The sequence below is a fragment of the Lichenostomus cassidix genome, unplaced genomic scaffold (genome assembly GCF_008360975.1).
Source record: "Lichenostomus cassidix isolate B80296 unplaced genomic scaffold, HeHo_3.0 HiC_scaffold_36, whole genome shotgun sequence".
Classification (NCBI taxonomy): domain Eukaryota; kingdom Metazoa; phylum Chordata; class Aves; order Passeriformes; family Meliphagidae; genus Lichenostomus; species Lichenostomus cassidix.
The window spans coordinates 797,961-820,307 of NW_028147270.1; the positions used below are offsets into that span (position 1 = coordinate 797,961).

The following is a 22,347-nucleotide window of genomic DNA, read 5'->3' on the forward strand; positions in this document are numbered from 1 at the left end:
CACTGCGGGGCCTGCCGGAGAGTTTTGGGGATTTTGGGGGATTTTTGGGGATTTTTGGGGATTTTTGGGGATTTTTTGGGATTTTTTGGGATTTTTTTGGGATTTTTGGGGGATTGTTGGGGAGTTTTGGGGTTTTTTTGGGGGATTTTGGGGGATTTTTGGGGAGTTTTGGGGGATTTCGGGGGGATTTTGGGGGGTTTGGGGTGGATTTTGGGGATTTTTTTGGGGTGATTTAGGATGGATTTTGGGGTTTTTTGGGGAGATTTTGGGGCATTTAGGGTGGATTTTGGGGATTTTTGGGGTTTTTTTGGGTTTCTCGGAGGATTTTGGGTGATTTCTGGTGGATTTTGGGGATTTTTGGGGGTTTTTGGGGCATTTCGGGTGGATTTTGGGTGATTTTTTGGGATTTTTGGGGGGGATCTTGGGGGATTTAGGATGGATTTTGGGGATTTTTTGGGTTTAAAGGGTTTTTGAGGGGATTTTAGGGTGGATTTGGAGGGTTTTTGGTGGATTTTGGGTGATTTAGGTTGGATTTTGGCAGTTTTTGGGGGGTTTGGGGTGGATTTTGGGGTGATTCTGGAGAATTTTTGGGGATTTTGGGGGAAATTGGGGTATTTTAGGGCAGTTTTAGGGTGTTTTTAAGGATATTTTGGGATAATTTCAGGGCAGTTTATTAGGATTTTTTAGGGTGTTTTTTGGGATTATTTTGGGATTTTTTTGGGAATTTTTTTGGGGTTTCTGGGTTATTTCTGGGTGATTTTTGTGGGTTTTTTGGGGTATTTCAGAGCCATTTTTTAGGATTTTTTGGGGATAACTTCAGGGTGTTTTTTTGGGGTTTTTTCGGGTAATTTCAGGGATTTTTGGGAGATAATTTCAGGCTGGTTTTTGGGATTATTTTGGGATTTTTTGGGGATTTTTTTGGTTTTTTGGGGTTTTTTTGGGGACATTTCAGAGCCATTTTTCAGGATTTTTTGGGGATAATTTCAGGGTGGTTTTTGGGATAATTTTCGGATTTTTTGGGTTTTTTTCGGGTAATTTTGAGGGTATTTTGGGGTATTTCAGGCCAGGTTTTTTTCGGGGTATTTTGGGATAATTTCAGGGTGGTTTTTGGGCTCATTTTGGGATTTTTTGGGGTTTTTGTGGGGTAATTTCTGGGTAATTTCAGGGATTTTTTGGAGATAATTTCAGGGTGTTTTTTTGGCTCATTTTGGGATTTTTTGGGGTTTTTTGGGGTTTTTTTGGGGTAATTTCTGGGTAATTTCAGGATTTTTTGGGGATAACTTCAGGGTGTTTTTTGGGCTCACTTCAGGGTTTTTGGGGTTTTTTTGGGGGTTTTTTTGGGTAATTTCAGGGATTTTTGGGAGATAATTTCAGGCTGGTTTTTGGGATAATTTTGGGATTTTTTGGGGATTTTTTGGTTTTTTGGGGTTTTTTCTGGGGACATTTCAGAGCCATTTTTCAGGATTTTTTGGGGATAATTTCAGGGTTTTTTTTGGGATTATTTTGGGATTTTTTTGGGGTTATTTTGGGGTTATTTTGGGGTATTTCAGGCCGGTTTTTTTTCGGGGTATTTTGGGATAATTTCAGGGTGTTTTTTGGGCTCATTTCAGGTTTTTTTGGGGTTTTTTTGAGGTAATTTCTGGGTAATTTCAGGGATTTTTTGGAGATAATTTCAGGGTGTTTTTTGGGCTCATTTTGGGATTTTTTGGGGTAATTTCTGGGTAATTTCAGGATTTTTTGGGGATAATTTCAGGGTGTTTTTTGGGCTCATTTTGGGATTTTTTGGGGGTTTTTTGGGGTTTTTTCGGGTAATTTCAGGGATTTTTGGGGGATAATTTCAGGCTGGTTTTTGGGATAATTTTGGGATTTTTGGGGGATTTTTTGTTTTTTTTGGGGTTTTTTTGGGGACATTTCAGAGCCATTTTTTAGGATTTTTTGGGGATCATTTTAGGGGTTTTTTTGGGATAATTTTGGGATTTTTTGGGTAATTTTGGGGTTATTTTGGGGTATTTCAGGCCGGTTTTTTTTCGGGGTATTTTGGGATAATTTCAGGGTGTTTTTTGGGCTCATTTCAGGGATTTTTTGGGTTCTTTTGGGGGTTATTTTGGGGTATTTCAGGGTGGTTTTTAGGATTATTTCTGGGTTATTTTGGGGTTTTTTTGGGGATATTTCAGAGCCATTTTTCAGGATTTTTTGGGGATAACTTCAGGGTGTTTTTTGGGCTCATTTCAGGTTATTTTGGGGATTTTTTGGGGTGTTTTTGGGGTTTCTGTCTCACCTCCAGGGGCTCCCACTGCTCCCCCGGCCGCAGAGCCACCAGGGCACTGTGAGGCTCCAAAATCCCAAAAAATTCTTCATTTTCCACCAAAGTTCCATCCTGAGCCAGAGCCAGCCGCGGGGGGAGGGGCAGCGCCAGGGCCACGCCCACCTGGGGGGAAATTTGGGAAAAATTTGGGGGATTTTGGGGAAATTTGGGAATATTAGGGTGAAATTGGGGGATTTGGGGTGTTGGGGATTTTTGGGGGGAAATTTGGGGGAAATTGGGATTTTGGGGGGATTTGGGAAAAATGGAGGAATTTTGGGGAAATTTTGGGGGAAATATGGGAAAATTTGGGAATTTGGAAAAATTTGGGGGGAAATGGGGGAAATTTGGGAGTTTGGGGGCAAAATTCAGGTGAAATTTGGGAAAATTTGGGGGAATTTGGGGAAAATTTAGGGATATTTTGGGAAAATTTGAGGATTTTTGGGATTTTTTGGGGGAAATTTGGGTGGAATTTGGGAAATTTTTGGGGAATTTCGGGCAATTTGGGGAAATTTTGGGAATTTTTTTTGGGAAATTTGGGGGGAAATTTGGGGAATTTGGGGGGATTTGGGGGAAAATTGGAGAAATTTGGGGGATTTGGGGAAAATTTGGGGGATTTGGGGTGAAAATTGGGAAAATTAGGTGAAATTTGGGGAAATTTGGGGAAAATTTGGGGTGAAATTGGGGATTTAGGGCAAAATTTGGGGGAAAATTGGTGATTTTGGGATTATTTTGGGAGAAATTGGGGAGATTTGGGTGAAATTTGGGAAATTTTGGGGGATTTGGGGGAAAATCAGGGAAATCGAGGAGGATTTGGGGGAAATTTGGGGATTTTGGGTGAATTTGGGATGAATTTGGGATTTCGAGGAACATTTTGGGGAAATTTTGGATGAAATTTTGGATCAAATTGAGAGGATTTTGGTTCTTCCTGGAACTGATTGTTATCGATTATTATCGATTATTATCGATTATTATCGATTATGATTAGAGACGATCAACGAGGGTTAATTAGTGCTAATTAGGGTTAATTAGGGAGCTAATCCGTATCGATAACTATCGATTATTATCGATTACTATCGATTATGATTGGTTGTGATTAGAGGTGATCAACGAGGGTTAATTAGCGTTAATTAGCATTAACTAGGGTTAATTAGGGCGCTGATCGTTATCGATTACTATCGATTACTATCAATTACTATCGATTACTATTCATTATTATCGATTACTATTGATTACTATTGATTACTATTGATTACTATTGGTTATGATTAGAGGTGATCAACGAGGGTTAATTAGCACTAATTAGCGCTAATTAGGGTTAATCAGGGAGCTGATGGTTATCAGTTATGATCTATTACTATCGATTACTATCATCGATTACTATCGATCATTATTGATTATTATTGATTACTATCGATTACGATCAGAGGTGATCAACGAGGGTTAATTAGCGCTAATTAGGGTTAATCAGGGAGCTGATCCTTATCAGTTATGATCTATTACTATCGATTACTATAATCGATTACTATCGATCATTATTGATTATTATTGATTACTATCGGTTACGTTTAGAGGTGATCAACGAAGGTTAATTAGCGCTAATTAGCGCTAATTAGGGTTAATCAGGGAGCTGATCCTTATCAGTTATGATCTATTACTATCGATTACTATCGATTACTATCGATCATTATTGATTACTATCGATTACTATCGATTACGATCAGAGGTGATCAGTGAAGGTTAATTAGCGCTAATTAGGGTTAATTACGGCGCTGCCCACCTGCTCGCGGAGCTCCTCCAGACTCGCCGCCATGACGCCCCTGGGCCGCCCCTCCCCCCCCCCGGGGAGCACCCAGAAGGGCCTGGGGGGGGTGGGGGAGGGGCGGGGGGGGGAGGGGCGGAAAATGCGGCCGGAGAGAGAGCTGGGGGAGGGGAGAGCGAGGCATGATGGGAAGTTCCAGGAAATCAGGGGGGGAGATCCCGAAATTGAAAATTCCCAAAAAATTCGGAGTGAAAATTCAAAAATTCCAAAAAAAAATGGGAGTGGAAATCGCGAAATTCCCCAAAATTCCCAAAGAATTCGGAGAGAAATTCCCAAAAAAATCTGAGAGGAAATCCCGAAATTCCCGAAAATTCCCGAAAATTGCCGAAAATTGCCGAAAATTCCCCAAAAATCGGAGTGGAAATTCCAATATTCCCCGAAAAATCAGAGAGAAAAACCCGAAATTCCCCAAAAAATCGGAGTGGAAATCCCGAAATTCCCGAAATTCGCGAAAATTTAAAAAAAAACCCGAAGTGGAAATCCCGAAATTCCCGAAAATTCTCGAAAAATTCGGAGAGAAAATCCCGAAATTCCCGAAAATTCCCCAAAAAATCGGAGCGGAAATCCCGAAATTCCGAAAATTCGCCCCAAAATTAGCGTGAAAATCCCCAAAATCCCCGAGAAATCCGGATGGAAGTTCCAAAATCACCCAAAAAATCAGCGGGAAAACAAAAAAGTTGCCGAAAATCCAAAAAAATTCGGCGTGAAATCCCAAAATTCCCGAAAAATCAGCGGGAAAACCCAAAAAATCCCCCAAAAAATGTGCCTGAAAACCCCAAAATCCCTGAAAATCACCCAAAAATCAGCGGGAAAATCCCAAAATTCCCGAAAATTACAAAAAATCAACTTGAAAACAAAAAAAAAATCCCAAAAATTATTGTCACAATCCCAAAATTCCAAAAAAATTCCCAGAAATTCCCCAAAAATTCCCCAAAATTCCCTCAAATCTTCCCAAAATCCCCCAAAAATCCCGAAAATTCCCCCAAATTTCCCCCAAAATCCCTGAAATTTCCCCAAATCCTCCCGAATTTCCCCTAAATCCCGAAAAATTCCCGATTTTTTCCCCCAAAATTCCCTCAAATCTCCCCAAAAGTCCCTGAAATCCCCGAAATTTCCCCGAAAATTCCCCAAAATTCCCCGAAAATTCCCCAAATTTCCCCCAAATCCTCCCGAATTTCCCCCAAAATCCCCGAATTTTCCCCCAAAATTCCCTCAAATTTCCCCCAAAATCCCCTCAAATTTCCCCCAAATTTCCCCAAAATTCCCATATTTTCCAATCCCCTATTCCCCCAAATCAAAATTCCCAATTTTTCCAAAATCCCCCAAATCCCCCCAAATCCTCCCGAATTATTTTCCCCCAAAATTCCATAGAAATTCCCCCTCAAAATTCCCCAAATTTCCCCCAAAATTCCCCCAAATCCTCCCGAAATTCCCGATTTTCCCCCAAAATTCTCTCAAATCTCCCCAAAATTCCCCAAATCTCCCCAAAATTTCCCCAAATTTCCCCCGAAATTCCCGATTTTCCCCCAAAATTCCCGATTTTTCTCCGCCCCTCCCCCACTCACCGCAGCGCCTCCATCGCCGTGGGGGAGGGGCGAAGTCCGAAGGGCAGCGTGACGTCATCGTGACGTCATCTCGGGGGGAGGGGAAAGGGCGGGAAAAGCTTCGGGAATTGCCGGGAAATCCAAAATTTGCGGATTTTAATGGAAAAATTGGGATTTTAACCCGAAAATTGGAGATTTTAATGGAAAAATTGAGGATTTTAATGAAAAAATTGGGATTTTTAACCCGAAATTTGGGATTTTAACCCAAAAAATTGGGGATTTTGATGGAAAAATTGGGGATTTTAATGGAAAAATTGGGGATTTTTAACCCGAAAATTGAGGATTTTAACTCAGAAATTGAGAATTTTTACCAAACAGTTGGAATTTTAGCTCAAAAATGTGGGATTTTAGCGAAAAAATTTGGGATTTTATTGGAAAAATTGGGGATTTAAACCCGAAAATTAGGATTTTTTAAAAAAAATTGGGGATTTTAACCTGAAAATTGGGGATTTTAACTCAGAAATTGAGAATTTTAACTAAAAATTTGGAATTTTAGCTCAAAAGTTGGGGGTTTTAATGAAAAAATTGGGGATTTTAACCCGAAATTGAGGATTTTAATGAAAAAATTGGGGAATTTAATGAAAAAATTGGGGTTTTAACGAAAAATGGGAATTGAATGAATAAATTTGGGAATTTTAACTCAAAATTCAGAATTTTACCTGAAAAAATTGGGGAGTTTGGGTTCAAAACTTGGGAATCTCAACCCGAAAATTTGGGAATTTGGGATCCTGAAAACCTGGAATGTGGAGCCAAACTGGGATCGGGATTCCCCAAAATTCCCCTAAAATTCCCCAAAATTCCCCAAATTTCCTCCAAAATTCCCCTAAAATTCCCCAAATTTCCCAAATTTCCCAAAAATTCCCCAAAATTTCCCCAAATTTCCCAAAAACTTCCCCAAAGTTTCCCCAAAATCCTCCCGAATTCCCCCAAATCCCCAAAACAAAACCACCAAAAATTCCACTTTTTTTCCATTTTTTTATTCGCAAATTATTCCAAAAAAGAAGAAATTAAGGAAAACCCGAACTGGAATTTCAACGGAATTCCAGAAAACCCGGATTGGATTTCCTCTGGAATCCCAGAAAACCCGGCCTGGATTAGAACCGGAATTGGGAATGGGGGAAAAGCCGGACTGGATCCGAGCTGGGATTGGGATCTGAGGTAAAGCCCGGCCTGGATTACATTCAGGATCAGGACTGGATCCAAATCCCAATCCGGATTCCAGTTAGGATCAGAACCAAATCCTGGCCTGGATTCCGCTCAGGATCACATTGAGGATCAGAGGTGAATCCCGGCCTGGATTAGGTTCGGGATCAGGACTGGATCAGGACCAAACCCAAATCCCGGCCTGGATTTCCTCCCGGATCAGGATCATTCCAAAATCCTGGCCTGGATTCTGCATAGGATCAGGACTGGCTTCGGATCAAACAAATCCCGGCCTGGACCTCATTTCAAATCGGAACCGGATTAGGATCAGAGCGAAATCCTGGCCTGGATTGCACTCGGGATCAGAACCAAACCCAAATCCTGGCCTGGATTGTGTTTAGGATCACAACTGGATTCGGATCAGAGGGAAATCCTGGCCTGGATTGCATTTGGGATCAGAACTGGATTAGGATCAAACCCAAATCCTGGTCTGGATGATGTTTAGGATCACATCTGGATTCGGATCAGAGGGAAATCCCGGCCTGGATTCCCTTCAGGATCACAAGTGGGGCCAAATCCCGGCCTGGATTTTTATTAGGATCAGGAATCTGGTCAGGATCAGAGCCAAATCCTGGTCTGGATTTCCTTCTGATTTAGGATCAAACTCAAATCCCAGCCTGGATTTTCTCCTGAATCAGGATCACTCTGAAATCCTGGCCTGGCTCTGAATCAGGATCAGGGTCAGAGCCAAATCCTGGTCTGGATCTGACCCAGGATCAGGGCTGGAATCAAATCCTGGCCTGGAATCCATTCTGGATCACAAGGGGAGGTAAATCCTGGCCTGGATTCCAGTCAGGATCAGGACTGGGATCAAGGGTGAATCCTGGCCTGGATTGTGTTCAGGATCAGGATTGGATTGGGGTCAGACCCAAATCCCGGCCTGGATTCCATTCAGGATTACAACTGGATGAGGATCAGACCCAAATCCTGGTCTGGATTGTGTTTAAGATCATAATGTGGATTAAGCTCAGAGGTAAATCCTGGCCTAGATTCCCTTCAGGATCAGGATTAGACCCAAATCCCGGCCTGGATTAGAGCTGGGATCGGGATCAGAGGTAAATCCCGGCCTGGATTCCATTCAGGATCAGGACTGGATTAGGATCAGACCCAAATCCTGGCCTGGATTCCATTTTGGATCACAAGCAGACCCAAATCCTGGCCTGGATTCTGTTTAAGGTCACAACTGGATTAAGACTAGAGGTAAATCCCGGCCTGGATTCCATTCAGGATCAGGACTGGATCAGGATCAGAGCCAAATCCTGGCCTGGATCAGTGCCGGGATTGGGATCAGAGGTAAATCCCGGCCTGGATTCCATTCAGGATCAGGACTGGAAACAAATCCTGGCCTGGATTCCATTCAGGACCGGGATTGGATTAGGATCAGACTCAAATCCTGGCCTGGATTCCATTCAAGATCAGGATCAGATCCAAATCCTGGCCTGGATCAGTGCCAGGATTGGGATCCGAGGTAAATCCTGGTCTGGATTCCATTCAGGATCAGAACTGGATTCAAATTGAAGGTAAATCCTGGCATGGATTCCATTCAGGATCAGGACTGGATCAGGATCAGACCCAAATCCCGGCCTGGATTTCCCCCTCAAACCCCTTTCAGCCCCTCAATCCACCTCACCGTCCTCTCCTTGGCCTCCTCCCAGCCGAATTTCGGCCGATACCCGAACCTCCTCCAGGCCTTGTCGGTCCTCACGGTGAACGCCGTCGACGCCACGGCCCAGGTGTAAGGGTTGAGCAGCGGCGCGAAGCCGACCCCGAACAGCTCCCCCAGGACCCTGCGGAGGGCGCCGTTCAGCCAGGCCAGGAAGCCCAGCAGCCCCCCGGGCACCCTGGGACCCCAAAAGCGGAACCCCGAGAGCAGCAGCAGGTTGAACTCCTCGTAGGGCAGGAGGGGAGAGAAGTCGTAGCAGAAGAAAGCTTCGCCGGCGACCGAGGGAGGGTCGAGCAGGGCGGCGCGGGACGCCTGCAGGTGCATCCAGGCCACGTTGCCTAGGGGAGATTTGGGGGGGAATTTGGGGGTTTTTGGGGAAAAGTTTGGGGTTTGAAGGGTTGGGGTTTTGGGGGAAAATTTGGGGGTTTTGAGGGGATTTAGGGGAAAATTTGGGCATTTTAGGAGAAAATTTGGGGATTTTGGGGAAAATTTGGGGGTTTTGGGAGAAAATTTGGGGTTTTGGGAGAAAAATTGGGGATTTTGGGGGAAATTTGGGGATTTTGAGGGGATTTGGGGTGATTTAGAGACCTGCAGATGCATCCAGGCCACGTTGCCTGCGGGGTTTTGGGGGAAATTTGGGGTTTTAGGAGGAAATTTGGGGGTTTTAGGAAAAAATTTGGGGATTTTAGGAAAAAATTTGGGGGTTTTAGGAGAAGATTTGGAGATTTTAGGGGAAAATTTGGGTTTTTCGTGAGAATTTTTTCATCATTTTCAGTGACTAATTCGGGATCACTTTAAGATAATTTTTGGGGATTTTTGGGGTTTTTTTGGGTTTTTTTGGGGTTTTTTTTGGGATTTCTCTCACCTGCATAGACCCGGCCATGCTCGGCGTTGGGGGGGCAGCGTGTTTTGGGGGAATTTTTGGGGGAATTTTTGGGTTTTTTTGGGGCAATTTTTTTGCAATTTTCAGTGACTAATTCAGAATAACTTTAAATGAATTTTTGAGGTTTTTCAGGGTTTTTTGAAGGGATTTTTTTGTGACTTTCAGGGACTGATTTGGGGTCACTTTAAGGGAATTTTTGGGGTTTTTTGGGTTCTTTTGGTGTTTTTTTGGGTTTTTTCGCGAGAATTTTTCGTGGTTTTCAGTGACTGACTTGGGATAACTTTAAATGAATTTTTGGGTTTATTTTCAGGATTTTTTTGGATTTCTCTCACCTGCATAGAGCCGGCCGTGCTCGGCGTGGGGGGGCAGTGCGTTTTGGGGGAATTTTTGGGGGAATTTTTGGGTTTTTCTGAGGGTTTTTTTGGGTTTTTTTGGTTTTTTTGCGGCGATTTTTTCGCGATTTTCAGTGATTAATTCGTGATAACTTTAAGCTAATTTTTGGGGTTATTTTCAGGATTTTTTTGGTTTTTCTCTCACTTCCATAGACCCAGCCGTGATCAGCATGGGGGGGCAGTGCGTTTTGGGGGAATTTTTGGGTTTTTTGGGGGAATTTTTGTGGTTTTTGGGGTTTTTTTTGGTTTTCTTCGGCGCTTTTTGAGGTTTTTTGGGAGAATTTTTGGGCGATTTTATGGCAATTTTTTCGCAATTTTCAGGGACGAATCTGGGGTGCCTTTAATGGATTTTTTTGGGGTTTTTTTGGCGTTTTTTGGGGATTTCTCTCACCTGCATAGACGCGGCCGTGCTCGGCGTGGGGGGGCAGTGTGTTTTGGGGGAATTTTTGGGGGAATTTTTGGGTTTTTTGGCGGGAATTTTTTTGCAATTTTTAGGGATTAATTCAAGGTCACTTTAAGATAATTTTTTGGGTTTTTTGGGGTTTTTTGAGTTTTTTCACGGGAATTTTTTTGTGATTTTCAGGGACTGATTTGGGGTGCCTTTAAGGGAATTTTTGGGGTTTTTTTTGGGGTTTTTCAGAGTTTTTGGGAGGAATTTTTTTGCGATTTTCAGGGACAGATCTGGGGTGCCTTTAATGGAATTTTTTTGGGGTTTTTTCGGGTTTTTTTGGGATTTCTCTCACCTGCATAGACCCGGCCGTGCTCGGTGTGGGGGGGCAGCGTGTTTTGGGGGAATTTTTGGGGGAATTTTTGGGTTTTTTCGCGGGAATTTTTTCACGATTTTCAGTGACTAATTCTGGATAACTTTAAATGAATTTTTTGGGTTTTTTTCGGGGTTTTTTGAAGGAATTTTTTTGCGACTTTCAGGGACTGATTTGGGGTCACTTTAAGATAATTTTTTGGGTTTTTTTGGGTTCTTTTGGCGTTTTTTTTGTTTTTTTCGCGAGAATTTTTCACGATTTTCAGTGATTAATTCGTGATAACTTTAAGCTAATTTTTGGGGTTATTTTCAGGTTTTTTTTGGTTTTTCTCTCACCTGCATAGACCCGGCCGTGCTCGGCGTGGGGGGGCAGCGTGTTTTGGGGGAATTTTTGGGTTTTTTCACGGCGATTTTTTCGCAATTTTCAGGGATTAATTTGGGGTGCCTTTAATGGAATTTTTTGGGGTTTTTGGGGTTTTTTTGGGATTTCTCTCACCTGCATAGACCCGGCCGTGCTCAGCGTGGGGGGGCAGGGTCCTGGGCACCACCCCCCCCCAGCCCCTCCCCCGGCGGTAGAAGAGCTCCATCAGGGCGTGGCGCTCCCCGAAAATCCCCGTGGGGCGAAGGGACACGGTCACCAGCCGGCCACCGCCACTCACCTGGGGGTCAGGGGAAAAAAATTGAGAAATTTTGGGGGAAAAAGATGGGATTTCGGGGAAAAAATACAAAATTTGGGGGGAAAAAATGCAGAGTTTTGGGGAAAAATGTGAAATTTTGGGGCAAAACCAATAAATTTTTAGGGAAAAATACGGAATTTTGGGGGGAAAATATGGAATTTAGGGAGTAAAATACAGAATTTTGGGAAAAATATGGAATTTTGGGGAAAGAATGTGGAGTTTTGGGGAAAAATGTGAATTTTTGGGGAAAAGATATGGGATTTTGGGGAAAAAAAATGAAATTTTTGGGGGAAAATATGAAATTTTGGGGGCAAAATGCGGAATTTTGGGGAAAAATGTGGAATTTCGGGGGAAAAATATGGAATTTTGGGGGGAAAATGTGAAATTTTGGGGAAAAAAAAAGAAATTCCAGGATCACAGTCACCAGCCGGCCGCCGACACTCACCTGGGGAAATTGGGAAAATTTGGGAGAAATCCTGAAATTTCGGGGCAAAAATACGGAGTTTTGGGGAAAAGACGTCAAATTTTTTGCAAAAAATAGGAAATTTTTTTTGAAAAGTAAGAAATTTAGGGGGAAAATATGGAATTTTGGGGAAAAATATGGAATTTTGGCGGGAAAATATGGAATTTTGGAGAAAGAATGAGAAATTTCAGGGGAGAAATGTGAAGTTTTGGGGAAAAAATATGAAATTTTGGGGAAAAACCGTGAAATTTTTTTTGGAAAATATGGAATTTAGCGGGGAAAATGTATAGTTTTGGGGAAAATATGTGAAGTTTTGGGGGGAAAATATGAAATTTAGGGGGGAAAATAAGTAATTTTGGGGGAAGATGTGAAGTTCTGGGGAAAAAGTGTGAAGTTTGGGGTAAAAAGCATAAAATTTTTGGAGAAAAGAACAGGAAATTCCAGGGACAGAGTGACCAGCCGGCCGCCGCCACTCACCTGAGGGACAGGGGAAAATTTGGGGAGAAATCCCGAAATTTTGGGGCAAAAATACGGAATTTTGGGGAAAAAATGTGGAGTTTTGAGGAAAAAATGTGAAATTTTTTGCAAAAAATGTGAAATTTTTTTTGAAAAATACAAAATTTAGGGGAGAAAAGACGGAATTTTGGCGGGAAAATATGGAATTTTGGAGAAAAAGTACAGGATTTTGGGGAAAAAACACACAATTTTTGGGGAAAAATCCTGAAATTTCGGGGGAAAAAGATGGGATTTTGGGGAAAAAATGAGAAATTTTGGGGAAAAAATGTGAAGTTTTGGGCAAAAAATATGGGATTTTGGGGAAAAAAATGTGAAATTTTGGGGGAAAAACACAGAGTTTTGGGGGAAAAATGTGACGTTTTGGGGAAAGAATGAGAAATTTCGGGGAAAATGTGAAGTTTTGGGGAAAAAACGTGAAATTTTTAGAATAAAACATGAAATTTAGGGGGGAAAATATGAAATTTTGGGGGAAAAATCTGGAATTTTGGGGAGAAAATATGGAATTTTGGGGATAAAATGTGGAGTTTTGGGGAAAAAAGTCAAATTTTTTGCAAAAAATACGGAATTTTTGGGGAAAAATATCACCCCAAATTTCACCCAAAATCACCTGAATTTCACCCAAATCCCCCAAAATCCCCAAAATTTCATTCCAAAATTATCCAGCTTTCACCCCAAAACCCCCAAATCCCCCGAATTTCACCCAAAATCACCCAAAATTCCCCCAAATGCCCCAAAATTCCCCAAAATCCCAAAATGTAACCCAAAATCCCCCAATTTTCACTTAAAATCCCCCCAAAATCACCCGAATTTCAACCAAAATCACCCAGATTTCCCCCAAAATCCCCCAAATTTCACCCAAAAAATCCCCGAAATTCCCCAAATTTGGGTTTTTTCCCCCAAAACCACTCACGGGTTTCCCGTTTGCCTCCAGGACGAGTCGCTCAGCCTGAGCTTTGCTGAGAGGATAAGGCTCTGAGTGCCGGGTGGGGTAGGGCGTGTCCTCGTCACCTCTGGGGACAAAAATGGGAAAATTTGGGGAAAAACATGAAATTCTTGAAATCCTGAAATTCCCAAAAAAAACCTGGAAAAAATCGCCCCAAAAATGGCGAAAATCGGTCAAAAAATAGGGAAAAAATCAGATTTTTGGGGGATTTTTGGGGGATTTTTGGGTGTCCTCGTCACCCCTGGGGCCAAAAAATGCCAAAATTTGGGGAAAAACATGAAATTCCCGAAATTCTGAAATTCCCAAAAAAAACCCGGAAAAAATCGCCCCAAAAACGGGGAAAATACACCAAAAAATAGCAAAAAAATCAGATTTTTGGGGGGATTTTTGGGTTTTCTCATCACCCCTGGAAATCCCAAATTTTGGCATTTTTGGGGAAAAAATCTGAAATTCCCGAAATTGGGAAATTCCCAAAAAAAACCCAGAAAAAATCGCCCCAAAAATGGGGAAAATCGATCAAAAAATAGCAAAAAAATCAGGTTTTTTCAGGGATTTTTGGGTTTTCTCATCACCCCTGGAGATCCCAAAAATGGCAAAATTTGGGGAAAAATCCCAAATTCCTGAAATATCAAAATTCCCAAAAAATCCCCAGAAAAAAATTGCCCCAAAAACGGCAAAAATACACCAAAAAATGTCATTATTTTGGGGATTTTTGGTTTTCCTCGTCACCCCTGGAAATCCCAAAAATGCCAAAATTTGGGGAAAAAAATCCCAAATTCCCCGAAAAGCCCCAAAATTCCCCCAAATTCCCATTTAAAATCCCCAAAATTGGCCAAAAACAGCGAGAAAATCCAATTTTTTTGGGGATTTTCGGTTTCCTTGTCACCCAAAAATGTCGAAATTTGGGTTTTTTGGGGTTCTGAGGTCATTTTGGGGGTTTTTGGGGTATTATTGGGGTGATTTTGGGTCATTTTTGGGGTTTTTTTGGGGTTATTTTTGGGCTTTTTGGGGATTTTTTTTTGGGCATTTTTGGGTCTCCTGACTCAATTTTTGGGGTTATTTTGGGTTATTTTGGGTATTTTTCAGCTGATTTTGGCTCCTGGGGGTTTTTCAGGGTGCTGAGCTCATTTCTGAGGTTGTTTTTTGGGGGTTTTTGGGGTAGTTTTGGGTTTTTTTGGGATATTTTTGGGGTGATTTTGGAGGATTTTAGGGTTTTTGCATTTCCCAATTCCAATTTTTGAGGGTTTTTTTGGGTATTTTTAGGATATTTTGGGGTATTTTGGCGCCCCAGGGGTTTTCGAGGGCGCTGAGTCCATTTCTGAGGTCCTTTTTTGGGTTTTTTGGGGTTTTTTTGGAGGATTTTTGGGGTATTTTTGGGGTGATTTTTGCATTATTAGGGATTTTTTTCGCCGTTTTTGGGTCTCCAGACTCCATTTTTTGGGTAATTTTTAGGATATTTTGGGGTATTTTGGTGCCCCAGGGGTTTTCGAGGGCGCTGAGTCCATTCCTGATGTCGTTTTTCGGGTTTTCTGGGGTTTTTTTGGGGTTTTCTGACCTGACAAAGGGATCCCCGCGGGTGTTTGGCCCAACCACCTCCATGCTGCTGGTGTAGATCAGAGCTGAGACTCCCGCGGCTCTGCAGCTCCTGATGACGTTTTTGGTGCCTGGAAAGGGGGAAAAATTGGGGTTTTGGGAGCCCAAAAACAGCCCAAAAGTGTCAAAAAAATTTGGGGAAAATTCGGGGAAAATTGAGCGAAAAATTGTGTTAAAATTGCTAAAAAAAATACTGAAATTCGCTAAAAAATAGGCTGAAAATGCCATTAAAATAACACAAAAATCCCGCAGAATTCCTGCAGAAAATTGCCCAAAAATACCCCCAAAAAAATCCCAAAAATGGCAAAAAAATCGAGGCTGAAATTTGGGGAAAATTCGGGGAAAATTGAGCGAAAAATCGCGTTAAAATTGCCAAAAATAATACTGAAATTTGCTAAAAAAAAAACTCACCAAAAATCCCATAAAAATACCACAAAATTCCTGCAGAATTCCTACGAAAAAACTGCCCAAAAACACCCAAAAAATTCCCACAAAATTTCTGCAGAAATGCTGCGAAAAAAATGCCCAAAAATCCCCCCAAAAAATCCCCCCGAAATTCCCTCAAAATCCCCCGAAAATCCCTCAAAGAAATCTCCCAAAATACCCCAAAAATACTCCAAAATTCCCCAAAAATCTCCTCGAAAATCCCACAAAAATCGCCCCGAAAATGACCCAAAAATCCCTCAAAAAATCCCTCAAAATTACCACAAAAAATCCACAAAAAATCCCCAAAAAACCCAAAAATTCCCCCATTTTTCTACCTTTAATTCCATCCCAGTCCATCCCAGTACAAACCAGTCACCCCAAATCCCAGTTTTTCCAATTTTTCCCATTTTTTCCCCATTTTTTCCCATTTTTCCTCATTTTTTCCCCCGATTTCCTCCAGGATTTTTCCCAAAATTCCAATTTTCCCTGTTTTCCCCAATTTCCCCAATTTCCTCATTTTTCCCCCATTTTTCCCAAAATTCCCATTTTTTGCCCATTTTTCCAAATTCCCCATTTTCCCCCATTTTTGCCAAATTCCCAATTTTCCCATTTTTTCCCCATTTTCCCCAATTTTTCCCGTTTTCCCCATTTTTCCCCATTTCTCCATTTTTCCCATCTTTTCCCCATTTTTTCCCCAAATTCCCATTTTTTCCCATTTTTCCCCATTTTTCCCTAAATTCCCATTTCCCCTGTTTTCCCCATTTTCCCATTTTTTCCCCATTTTTTCCCCAGATTTTCCCCAAAATTCCCATTTTTCCCATTTCCCCCATTTTCCCAGAATCCCTATTTTCCCCATTTTTTCCCAAATTCCCCCATTTTTCCCAAAATTCCCCCAATTTTCCCCATTTTCCCCAATTTCCCCATTTTTTCCCCATTTTTTCCCAAAATTCCCGATTTCCCCATTTTTCCCAAATTCTCGTTTTTCCCCCAAAATCCGTTTTTTCCCCATTTTCCCAAAAATTCCCATTTCCCCAATTTTCCCATTTCTCCCATTTTCCCAAAATTCCCATTTTTTCTCCAATTTCCCCATTTTCCCTATTTTTTCCCGATTTTCCCCAAATTTCCATTTTTCCCCAATTTCCCCAAAATTCCCATTTTTTCCCCATTTTCCCCCAAATTCCCAATTTCCCCATTTTTCCCATTTCCCTGTTTTTCCCAAAATCCCCATTTTTCCCCAATTTCTAGATTTTTCCCAAATTCCCCATTTTCCCAATTTTTCCCAATTTTTTCCCAAATTCCCCATTTTTCCCCATTTTCCCCATTTCCCCCAAATTTCTATTTTTTCCCCATTTTTCCCAAAATCCCCATTTTTCCCCAATTTCTAGATTTTTCCCAAATTCCCCATTTTTTCCCCATTTTTCCCATTTTCCCAATTTTTCCCAATTTTTTCCCAAATTCCCATTTTTCCCCATTTTTCCCCATTTTTCCCAAAATTCCCATTTTTCCCCCATTTCTCTCTCTACCCAGCACGTTGACTTTGGCGATGACGTCATCGCTGCTCCTCCCCCACACATCCACCAATGAGGCGTTGTGGAAAACCACGTGACAGCCTTCCAAGATGGCCGCCAGGCCACGCCCCTCGCTGACGTCACACCGGAAGTGACGCACCCGGGAGCCTGCGGGGGGAGGGGCGAAGAAAGTTCCGGAAAAAAAACGTTAAAAATGCGGAAAAAAAACCCAAAAAAATTCCTCAAAAAAACCCCAAAAAATCACCAAAAAACACCTAAAAAATCCCAAAAAACCCCAAAAATAAATTCTGAAAAAAAAACCCAAAAAATTCACAGAATTCTGGACATTTTTTTCAGGAAATTTTGGGGTTTTTTTCCGGAATTTTCTGGATTTTTCTGGAATTTTCGGGAATTTTGGGGAATTTTCAGGATTTCACTCCAAACACCAATCTGGGATTTTGGTCGAATTTTGGGATGAAAAATCCCCAAAATCGTCAAATTTCCCCAATTTGGATAATTTGGGGAAAGAAATTCACAACATTTTAGGATTTTTTAAAAAAATTTTGGGAAATTTTGAGAATTTTCAGAAATTTTTTGGAATTTTAGGATTTCGCTCAAAATGCCAAATCAGGATTGGAATTTATATCAAATTTTGGGATGAAAATTCCCCAAAATCCCCAAATTTTGCCCCCAAACCTCCCAAATTTCAGGATTTTTTCCCAGAATTTCAGGATTTTTCAGGAAATTTCAGGAATTTTGGAAAAATTTGGGATTTCACTCCAAATGCCAAATCAGGATTGGAATTTATATCACATTTTGGGATGAAAATTCCCCAAAGTCCCCAAATTTGGGGATTTTTCCCCAGAATTTTGGGATTTCTCCCCGGAATTTCGGAAATTTTCGGGAATTTTGGGAATTTCAGTATCTCACTCATGGTGTCTCTCCGGAATCACTCTGGGGTTGAATTTTGGGATGAGAAATCCCCAAAATACCCAAATTTTCAGACGAAAATCCCCAAATTTCACCCCCAAACCCCCCAAATTTTGGGATTTTTTTCCCCAGAATTTTGAGATTTTTCCCCAGAATTTCAGGAATTTTGGGAAAATTTGGGATTTCACTCAAAATGCCAAATCGGGATTGAAATTTATATCAAATTTTTGGATGAAAAATCCCCAAAACCCCCAAATTTTGGGATTTTTTCAGGAATTTCAGGATTTTTTGGGTAAATTTCTAGGAATTTTGGGAATTTTTGGGAATTTTCTGCTCCCACTCACGGTGTCTCTCCGGGATGCTTTCAGGGTAGAATTTTGGGATGAAAAATCCCCAAAATCCCCAAATTTTGAGACGAAAATCCCCAAATTTCACCCCAAACCCCCCAAATTTTGGGATTTTTTCAGGAATTTTTTTGGAAATTCCAGAATTTTGGGGAATTTCGGGAATTCCACTCACTGTGTCTCTCCGGGATGCTCTCAGGGTAGAATTTTGGGATGAAAAAATCCCAAAAATCCCCAAATTTTGCCCCCAAACCCCCAAATTTTGGGATTTTTCCCCAGAATTTTGGGTAAATTTTCAGGAATTTTGGGGAATTTTGGGATCTCACTCACGGTGTCTCTCCGGGATGCTCTCAGGGTCAGGGTTCAGGTCGAGGATCCTCAATTCCTGCAGCTTTGGCTCTTCGTCCAGCAGCATTTGAGCCAAATGGGATCCCAGAAATCCTGAGCCGCCAGTCAGAGCCATGGTGAGAGACTGGGGAGCCTGAAAAATCCAAAAAAATCCAAAAAATTGAACTGGGAATTCCTAAAAATCCCAGAAAACCTGAGCCGCCAGTCAGAGCCATGGTGAGGAACTGGGGAGCCTAAAATATCCCAAAAAAATCCCAAAAATTGAACTGGGAATCCCAAAAAATCCCAAAAATCCCAAAAAAATCCCAAATGGGATCCCAAAAACCCTGAGCCGCCCGTCAGAGCCATGGTGAGGAACTGGGGAGCCTGAAATAGCCAAAAAAAATCCCAAAAAAATCCAAATGGGATCCCAAAAATCCTGAGCCACCGGTGAGAGCCATGGTGAGGGACTGGAGAACCTAAAATATCCAAAAAATCCCAAAAATCCCAAATGGGATCCCAAAAATCCTGAGCCGCCAGTCAGAGCCATGGTGAGAGACTGGGGAGCCTAAAAATCCCAAAAAAATCCCAAAAATTGAACTGGGAATTGCCAAAAATCCCAGAAACCCTAAGCCGCCAGTCAGAGCCATGGTGAGAGATTTGGGAGCCTGAAAATCCCAAAAAAATCCCAAAAATTGAACTGGGAATCCCAAAAAATCCCAAAAATCCCAAAAATCCAAACTGGGAATTCCCAGAAACCCTGAGCCGCCAGTCAGAGCCATGGTGAGAGACTGGGGAGCCTGAAAAATCAAAAAAAAAAAAAAAAAAATCCCAAAAATCCCAAAAATCCCAAATGGGATCCCAGAAATCCTGAGCCACCGGTGAGAGCCATGGTGAGGGACTGGGGAGCCTAAAAAATCCCAAAAAAATCCCAAAAAAATCCCAAAAATTGAACTGGGAATCCCAAAAATCCCAAATGGGATCCCAGAAATCCCAAATGGGATCCCAAAAATCCTGAGCCGCCCGTCAGAGCCATGGTGAGGGATTGGGGAGCCTGAAAAATCCCAAAAAAATCCCAAAAATTGAACTGGGAATCCCAAAAAACCCCAAAAATCCAAACTGGGAATTCCCAAAAATCCTAAAAATCAAAAAAAAATCCCAAAAAAAATCCCAAAAATCCTGAGCCGCCCGTCAGAGCCATGGTGAGGAACTGGAAATCCCAAAAAATCAGACTGGGGATACTGGGATTGGACTGGGAATCCCAAAATCCAAACTGGGAATCCCAAAAAATCCCAAAAATCCCAAAAATTCAAATGGGAATCCCAAAAAAATCCCAAAAAATCAAACTGGAATTCCCAAAAATCCCAAAAATCCAAACTGGGAACACTGGGATTGAACTGGGAATCCCAAAATCCAAACTGGGAATCCCCAAAAATCCCCAAAAATCCCAAATGGGATCCCAAAAATCCCGAGCCGCCAGTCAGAGCCATGGTGAGGAACTGGGGAGCCTGAAAATCCCAAAAAAATCCCAAAAAATCCCCAAAATCAAACTGGGAGTTATGGGCTTGGAACAGGAATCCCAAAAAAATCCCAAAAAAATCCCATTGTGAATGCCAAAAATCCAAACTGGGAATCCTGAAAAATCCCAAAAAATCCCAAAAAATCAAACTGGGAATCCTAAATATCCAAATGGGATCCCAAAAGTCCCAAAAATCCCAAAAAAATCCTAACTGGGAATCCTGAAAAATCCAAAAATATCAAACTGGGAATCCCAAAAAATCCCAAAAACCAAAAAAAATCCAAATGGGAATTCCCAAAAATCCTAAAAATCAAAAAAAATCCCAAAATATCCCAAAAAAATCCCAAAAATCAAACTGGGAGTTATGGGGTTGGAACAGGAATCCCAAAAAAAAATCCCAAAAATAAAAAAAAATTTCAACTGGGAATAAAAAAAATCACAAAAAAAATCAAACTGAGAATCCCCAAAAAATCCAAAAAATCCCAAAAATCCAAACTGGGAATCCCAAAAAATCCAAAAAAATCCCCAAAATCCCATTGGAAATCCCAAAAATCCAAACTGAGAATTCCGAAAAAATCCCAAAAATCAAAAAAAAAATCCCAAAAATTCAACTGAAAATCCAAAAAATAAAAAAAAATCCAAACTGGGAATTCCCAAAAAATCCCAAAAATCCCAAAAAATCCCCAAAAATCCAAACTGGGAATCCCCAAAAATCCCAAAAATCAAAAAAAAAAATCCCAAAATCCCAACTGGGATTTACAGAATTTGACAGGAAATGACAAAATTCCAACCCTGGAGTCCCTAAAATTCACTTTAAAATCCCCAAAATTTTCCTTTAAAATCCCAAAATTCACTAAAAAATCAACAAAATTTCACTTTAAAATCCCAAAAATTCACTTTCAAATCCCAAAATTCGGTTTTGGATCCCAAAAAAATTACTTTAAAATCCCAAAATTCGTTTTAAAATCCCAAAAAATTCACTTTTGGATCCCAAAATTCCACCCGGAATCCCAAAAAGTCACTTTAAAATCCCAAAAATTCACTTTAAAATCCCAAAATCTGAACCGGAAAACCCCAAAAAAAGTGAATCCCGAACCCCAAAAATCCCCAAAAAATCCCCAAAAATCCAAATAAATCCTAAATCCCAAAATCCCAAAATTCCCCACCCCAAAAATTCCAAAAATTCCCCAAAATCCCAAAATCCAAAATATCCTCAAAAACTAAAAATTCAAAAATCCCCAAAAAATCTCCAAAATCCAAATCCCAAAAAATCCCCAAATTTTCAAAACTCCCAAAATCCCCAAAACAAAATCCCCAAATTCCCAACCCCCCCCGCCGCCCCTCCCCCACCCGGCAGAGTCACCAAACTTCCCAAAAAACTCCCAAAAACTCCCAAATTTCCCCAAATTTCCCCCAAATCTCCTCCCCTCCCCCCTACCTGCCTCTCGCCGATTTCGGAGGTTTTTTCCATTTTTTTTCTCCCAAATTTTGGGTTTTTTTGGGGGAAAAATTTGGGAAAAAGGAAAAAGCTCCGCGCGGGGTGGGGGAGGGGCGGGCTGGGCCTTCGGGAAGCGAAATTTGGGGGAAAATTTGGGATTTTTAATCAAAAACAATCCGGAGGAGGAAAATTTGGATTCAAAATTAAGAATTTTTTGGGAAAAATTTGGGATTTTGGAGCCGAAAAAATCCCGAATTTGACCCCAAATGAAGCTCCGCCCCCTTTGGCGCCAAACTTCCCCTTTTTGGCGCCAAATTTCCGCTTTTTTTTGGGGCCAAAATTCCCTTTTTTTGGCCCCTGGGGGGGAGGGGAGAGAGCGGTGACGTCATTCCGCTACTTCCGGTAGATTCCGCACTCACTTCCGCGTTTTTACCCACTCACTTCCGGTTTTATCCACTCACTTCCGGCCGTGCTCCCCATTTCCGTTCCCCCATGGCTGATCTCCGGTTTTTTCCTTCCCTCACTTCCGGCGGTGCGGCACCATTTCCGGTCCCCCCGCGCTCACTTCCGGTCGGCCCGCTCTCCCCTCACGCTCCGCGAGTCGCAAAAATCTTCATTTTTCGCCCCAAAAATCTTCGTTTTTCTCCCAAAATCTTCGTTTTTCGCCCCAAAATCGCCGCGATTTCCCCGCAGAGCCCTTGGGGAGGAGGCAGGAGGAGGTAATTAGCTCCGGGTTTGTTAATTAAACCGTTAATTGGGTTTTCGGCCTCAAGGCCAAAGCCCGGCCTGGAATTTTGGGATTTTCGGATTTTTTCTGAATTTTTTTTCTGGATTTTTTGGGGAATTTTTCTAAAATTTTGGGATTTTTTTTTCCCGGAACTTTCCGGATTTCTGGAATTTTCGAATTTTTCTGGATTTTTCCGAGTTTTTCTGGATTTTTTTGGGGACATTTTTCGGGAATTTTCCACCCAAAAATCTCTTTTTTTTTGCTCGAGTTTTTCCCGTTTTCCTGGTTTTTTACCCCAAAGGCGCCG

At 41.6% G+C, this 22,347-nt stretch overlaps 2 protein-coding genes and 1 long non-coding RNA gene across 6 annotated transcripts in view; 1 reads left to right on the plus strand and 2 right to left on the minus strand.

Moving 5' to 3' along the window:
• Positions 1-8,305, plus strand: part of LOC146423747 (uncharacterized) — a 10,776-nt gene extending 2,471 nt beyond the window's left edge. Inside the window, exons 3-4 of one of the 2 annotated variants that reach the window (XR_014847314.1) lie at positions 7,701-7,747; positions 8,132-8,305. This is a non-coding gene — a long non-coding RNA (uncharacterized LOC146423747). Of the gene's footprint in view, positions 1-7,483; positions 7,748-8,131 lie in introns of those variants that run through there. The other variant, XR_014847313.1, reaches the window with a different exon arrangement.
• Positions 2,142-5,781, minus strand: LOC146423748 (lipid transferase CIDEB-like). Its single transcript, XM_085044551.1, has 3 exons — positions 5,690-5,781; positions 4,083-4,224; positions 2,142-2,428 (listed from the first exon to the last, which is right to left on the minus strand). Exons 1-3 carry the CDS (start codon positions 5,701-5,703, stop codon positions 2,234-2,236), a joined length of 351 nt encoding a protein of 116 aa, XP_084900677.1. The 5' UTR covers positions 5,704-5,781; the 3' UTR covers positions 2,142-2,233.
• A 189-nt stretch (positions 8,306-8,494) lies between the features above and the next one.
• LOC146423749 (3 beta-hydroxysteroid dehydrogenase type 7-like) lies at positions 8,495-21,993 on the minus strand. Of its 3 annotated transcripts, XM_085044492.1 has the most exons (9): positions 21,314-21,347; positions 18,571-18,610; positions 18,360-18,470; positions 16,771-16,923; positions 14,784-14,892; positions 13,196-13,295; positions 12,211-12,246; positions 11,126-11,252; positions 8,495-8,932 (listed from the first exon to the last, which is right to left on the minus strand). In XM_085044492.1, exons 1-9 carry the CDS (start codon positions 21,344-21,346, stop codon positions 8,529-8,531), a joined length of 1,113 nt encoding a protein of 370 aa, XP_084900618.1. In that variant the 5' UTR covers position 21,347; the 3' UTR covers positions 8,495-8,528. The 3 variants fall into 3 exon arrangements, with proteins under 3 accessions (XP_084900618.1, XP_084900617.1, XP_084900616.1); XM_085044491.1 differs by lacking the exons at positions 18,571-18,610; positions 21,314-21,347 and adding an exon at positions 21,775-21,993 and having other exon boundaries at positions 18,360-18,510; XM_085044490.1 differs by lacking the exon at positions 18,571-18,610 and having other exon boundaries at positions 18,360-18,510.
• Between the last annotated feature and the right edge of the window lie 354 nt (positions 21,994-22,347).

Bases quoted from the DNA above. Each gene is read 5' to 3' on its own strand.
- LOC146423749 (XM_085044491.1), bottom strand. From the start codon at position 21,807: ATGGGGGAACGGAAATGGGGAGCACGGCCGGAA. The intron at 16,924-18,359 runs GTGAGTGAGATC...CTCCCCCCGCAG, and splicing joins GAGCATCCCGGAGAGACACC to GCTCCCGGGTGCGTCACTTC. The intron at 14,893-16,770 runs GTAGAGAGAGAA...CCCCCTTTCCAG, and splicing joins CGCCAAAGTCAACGTGCTGG to GCACCAAAAACGTCATCAGG.
- LOC146423748 (XM_085044551.1), bottom strand. The intron at 2,429-4,082 runs GTGGGCAGCGCC...ATTTCCCCCCAG, and splicing joins TGGAGGAGCTCCGCGAGCAG to GTGGGCGTGGCCCTGGCGCT.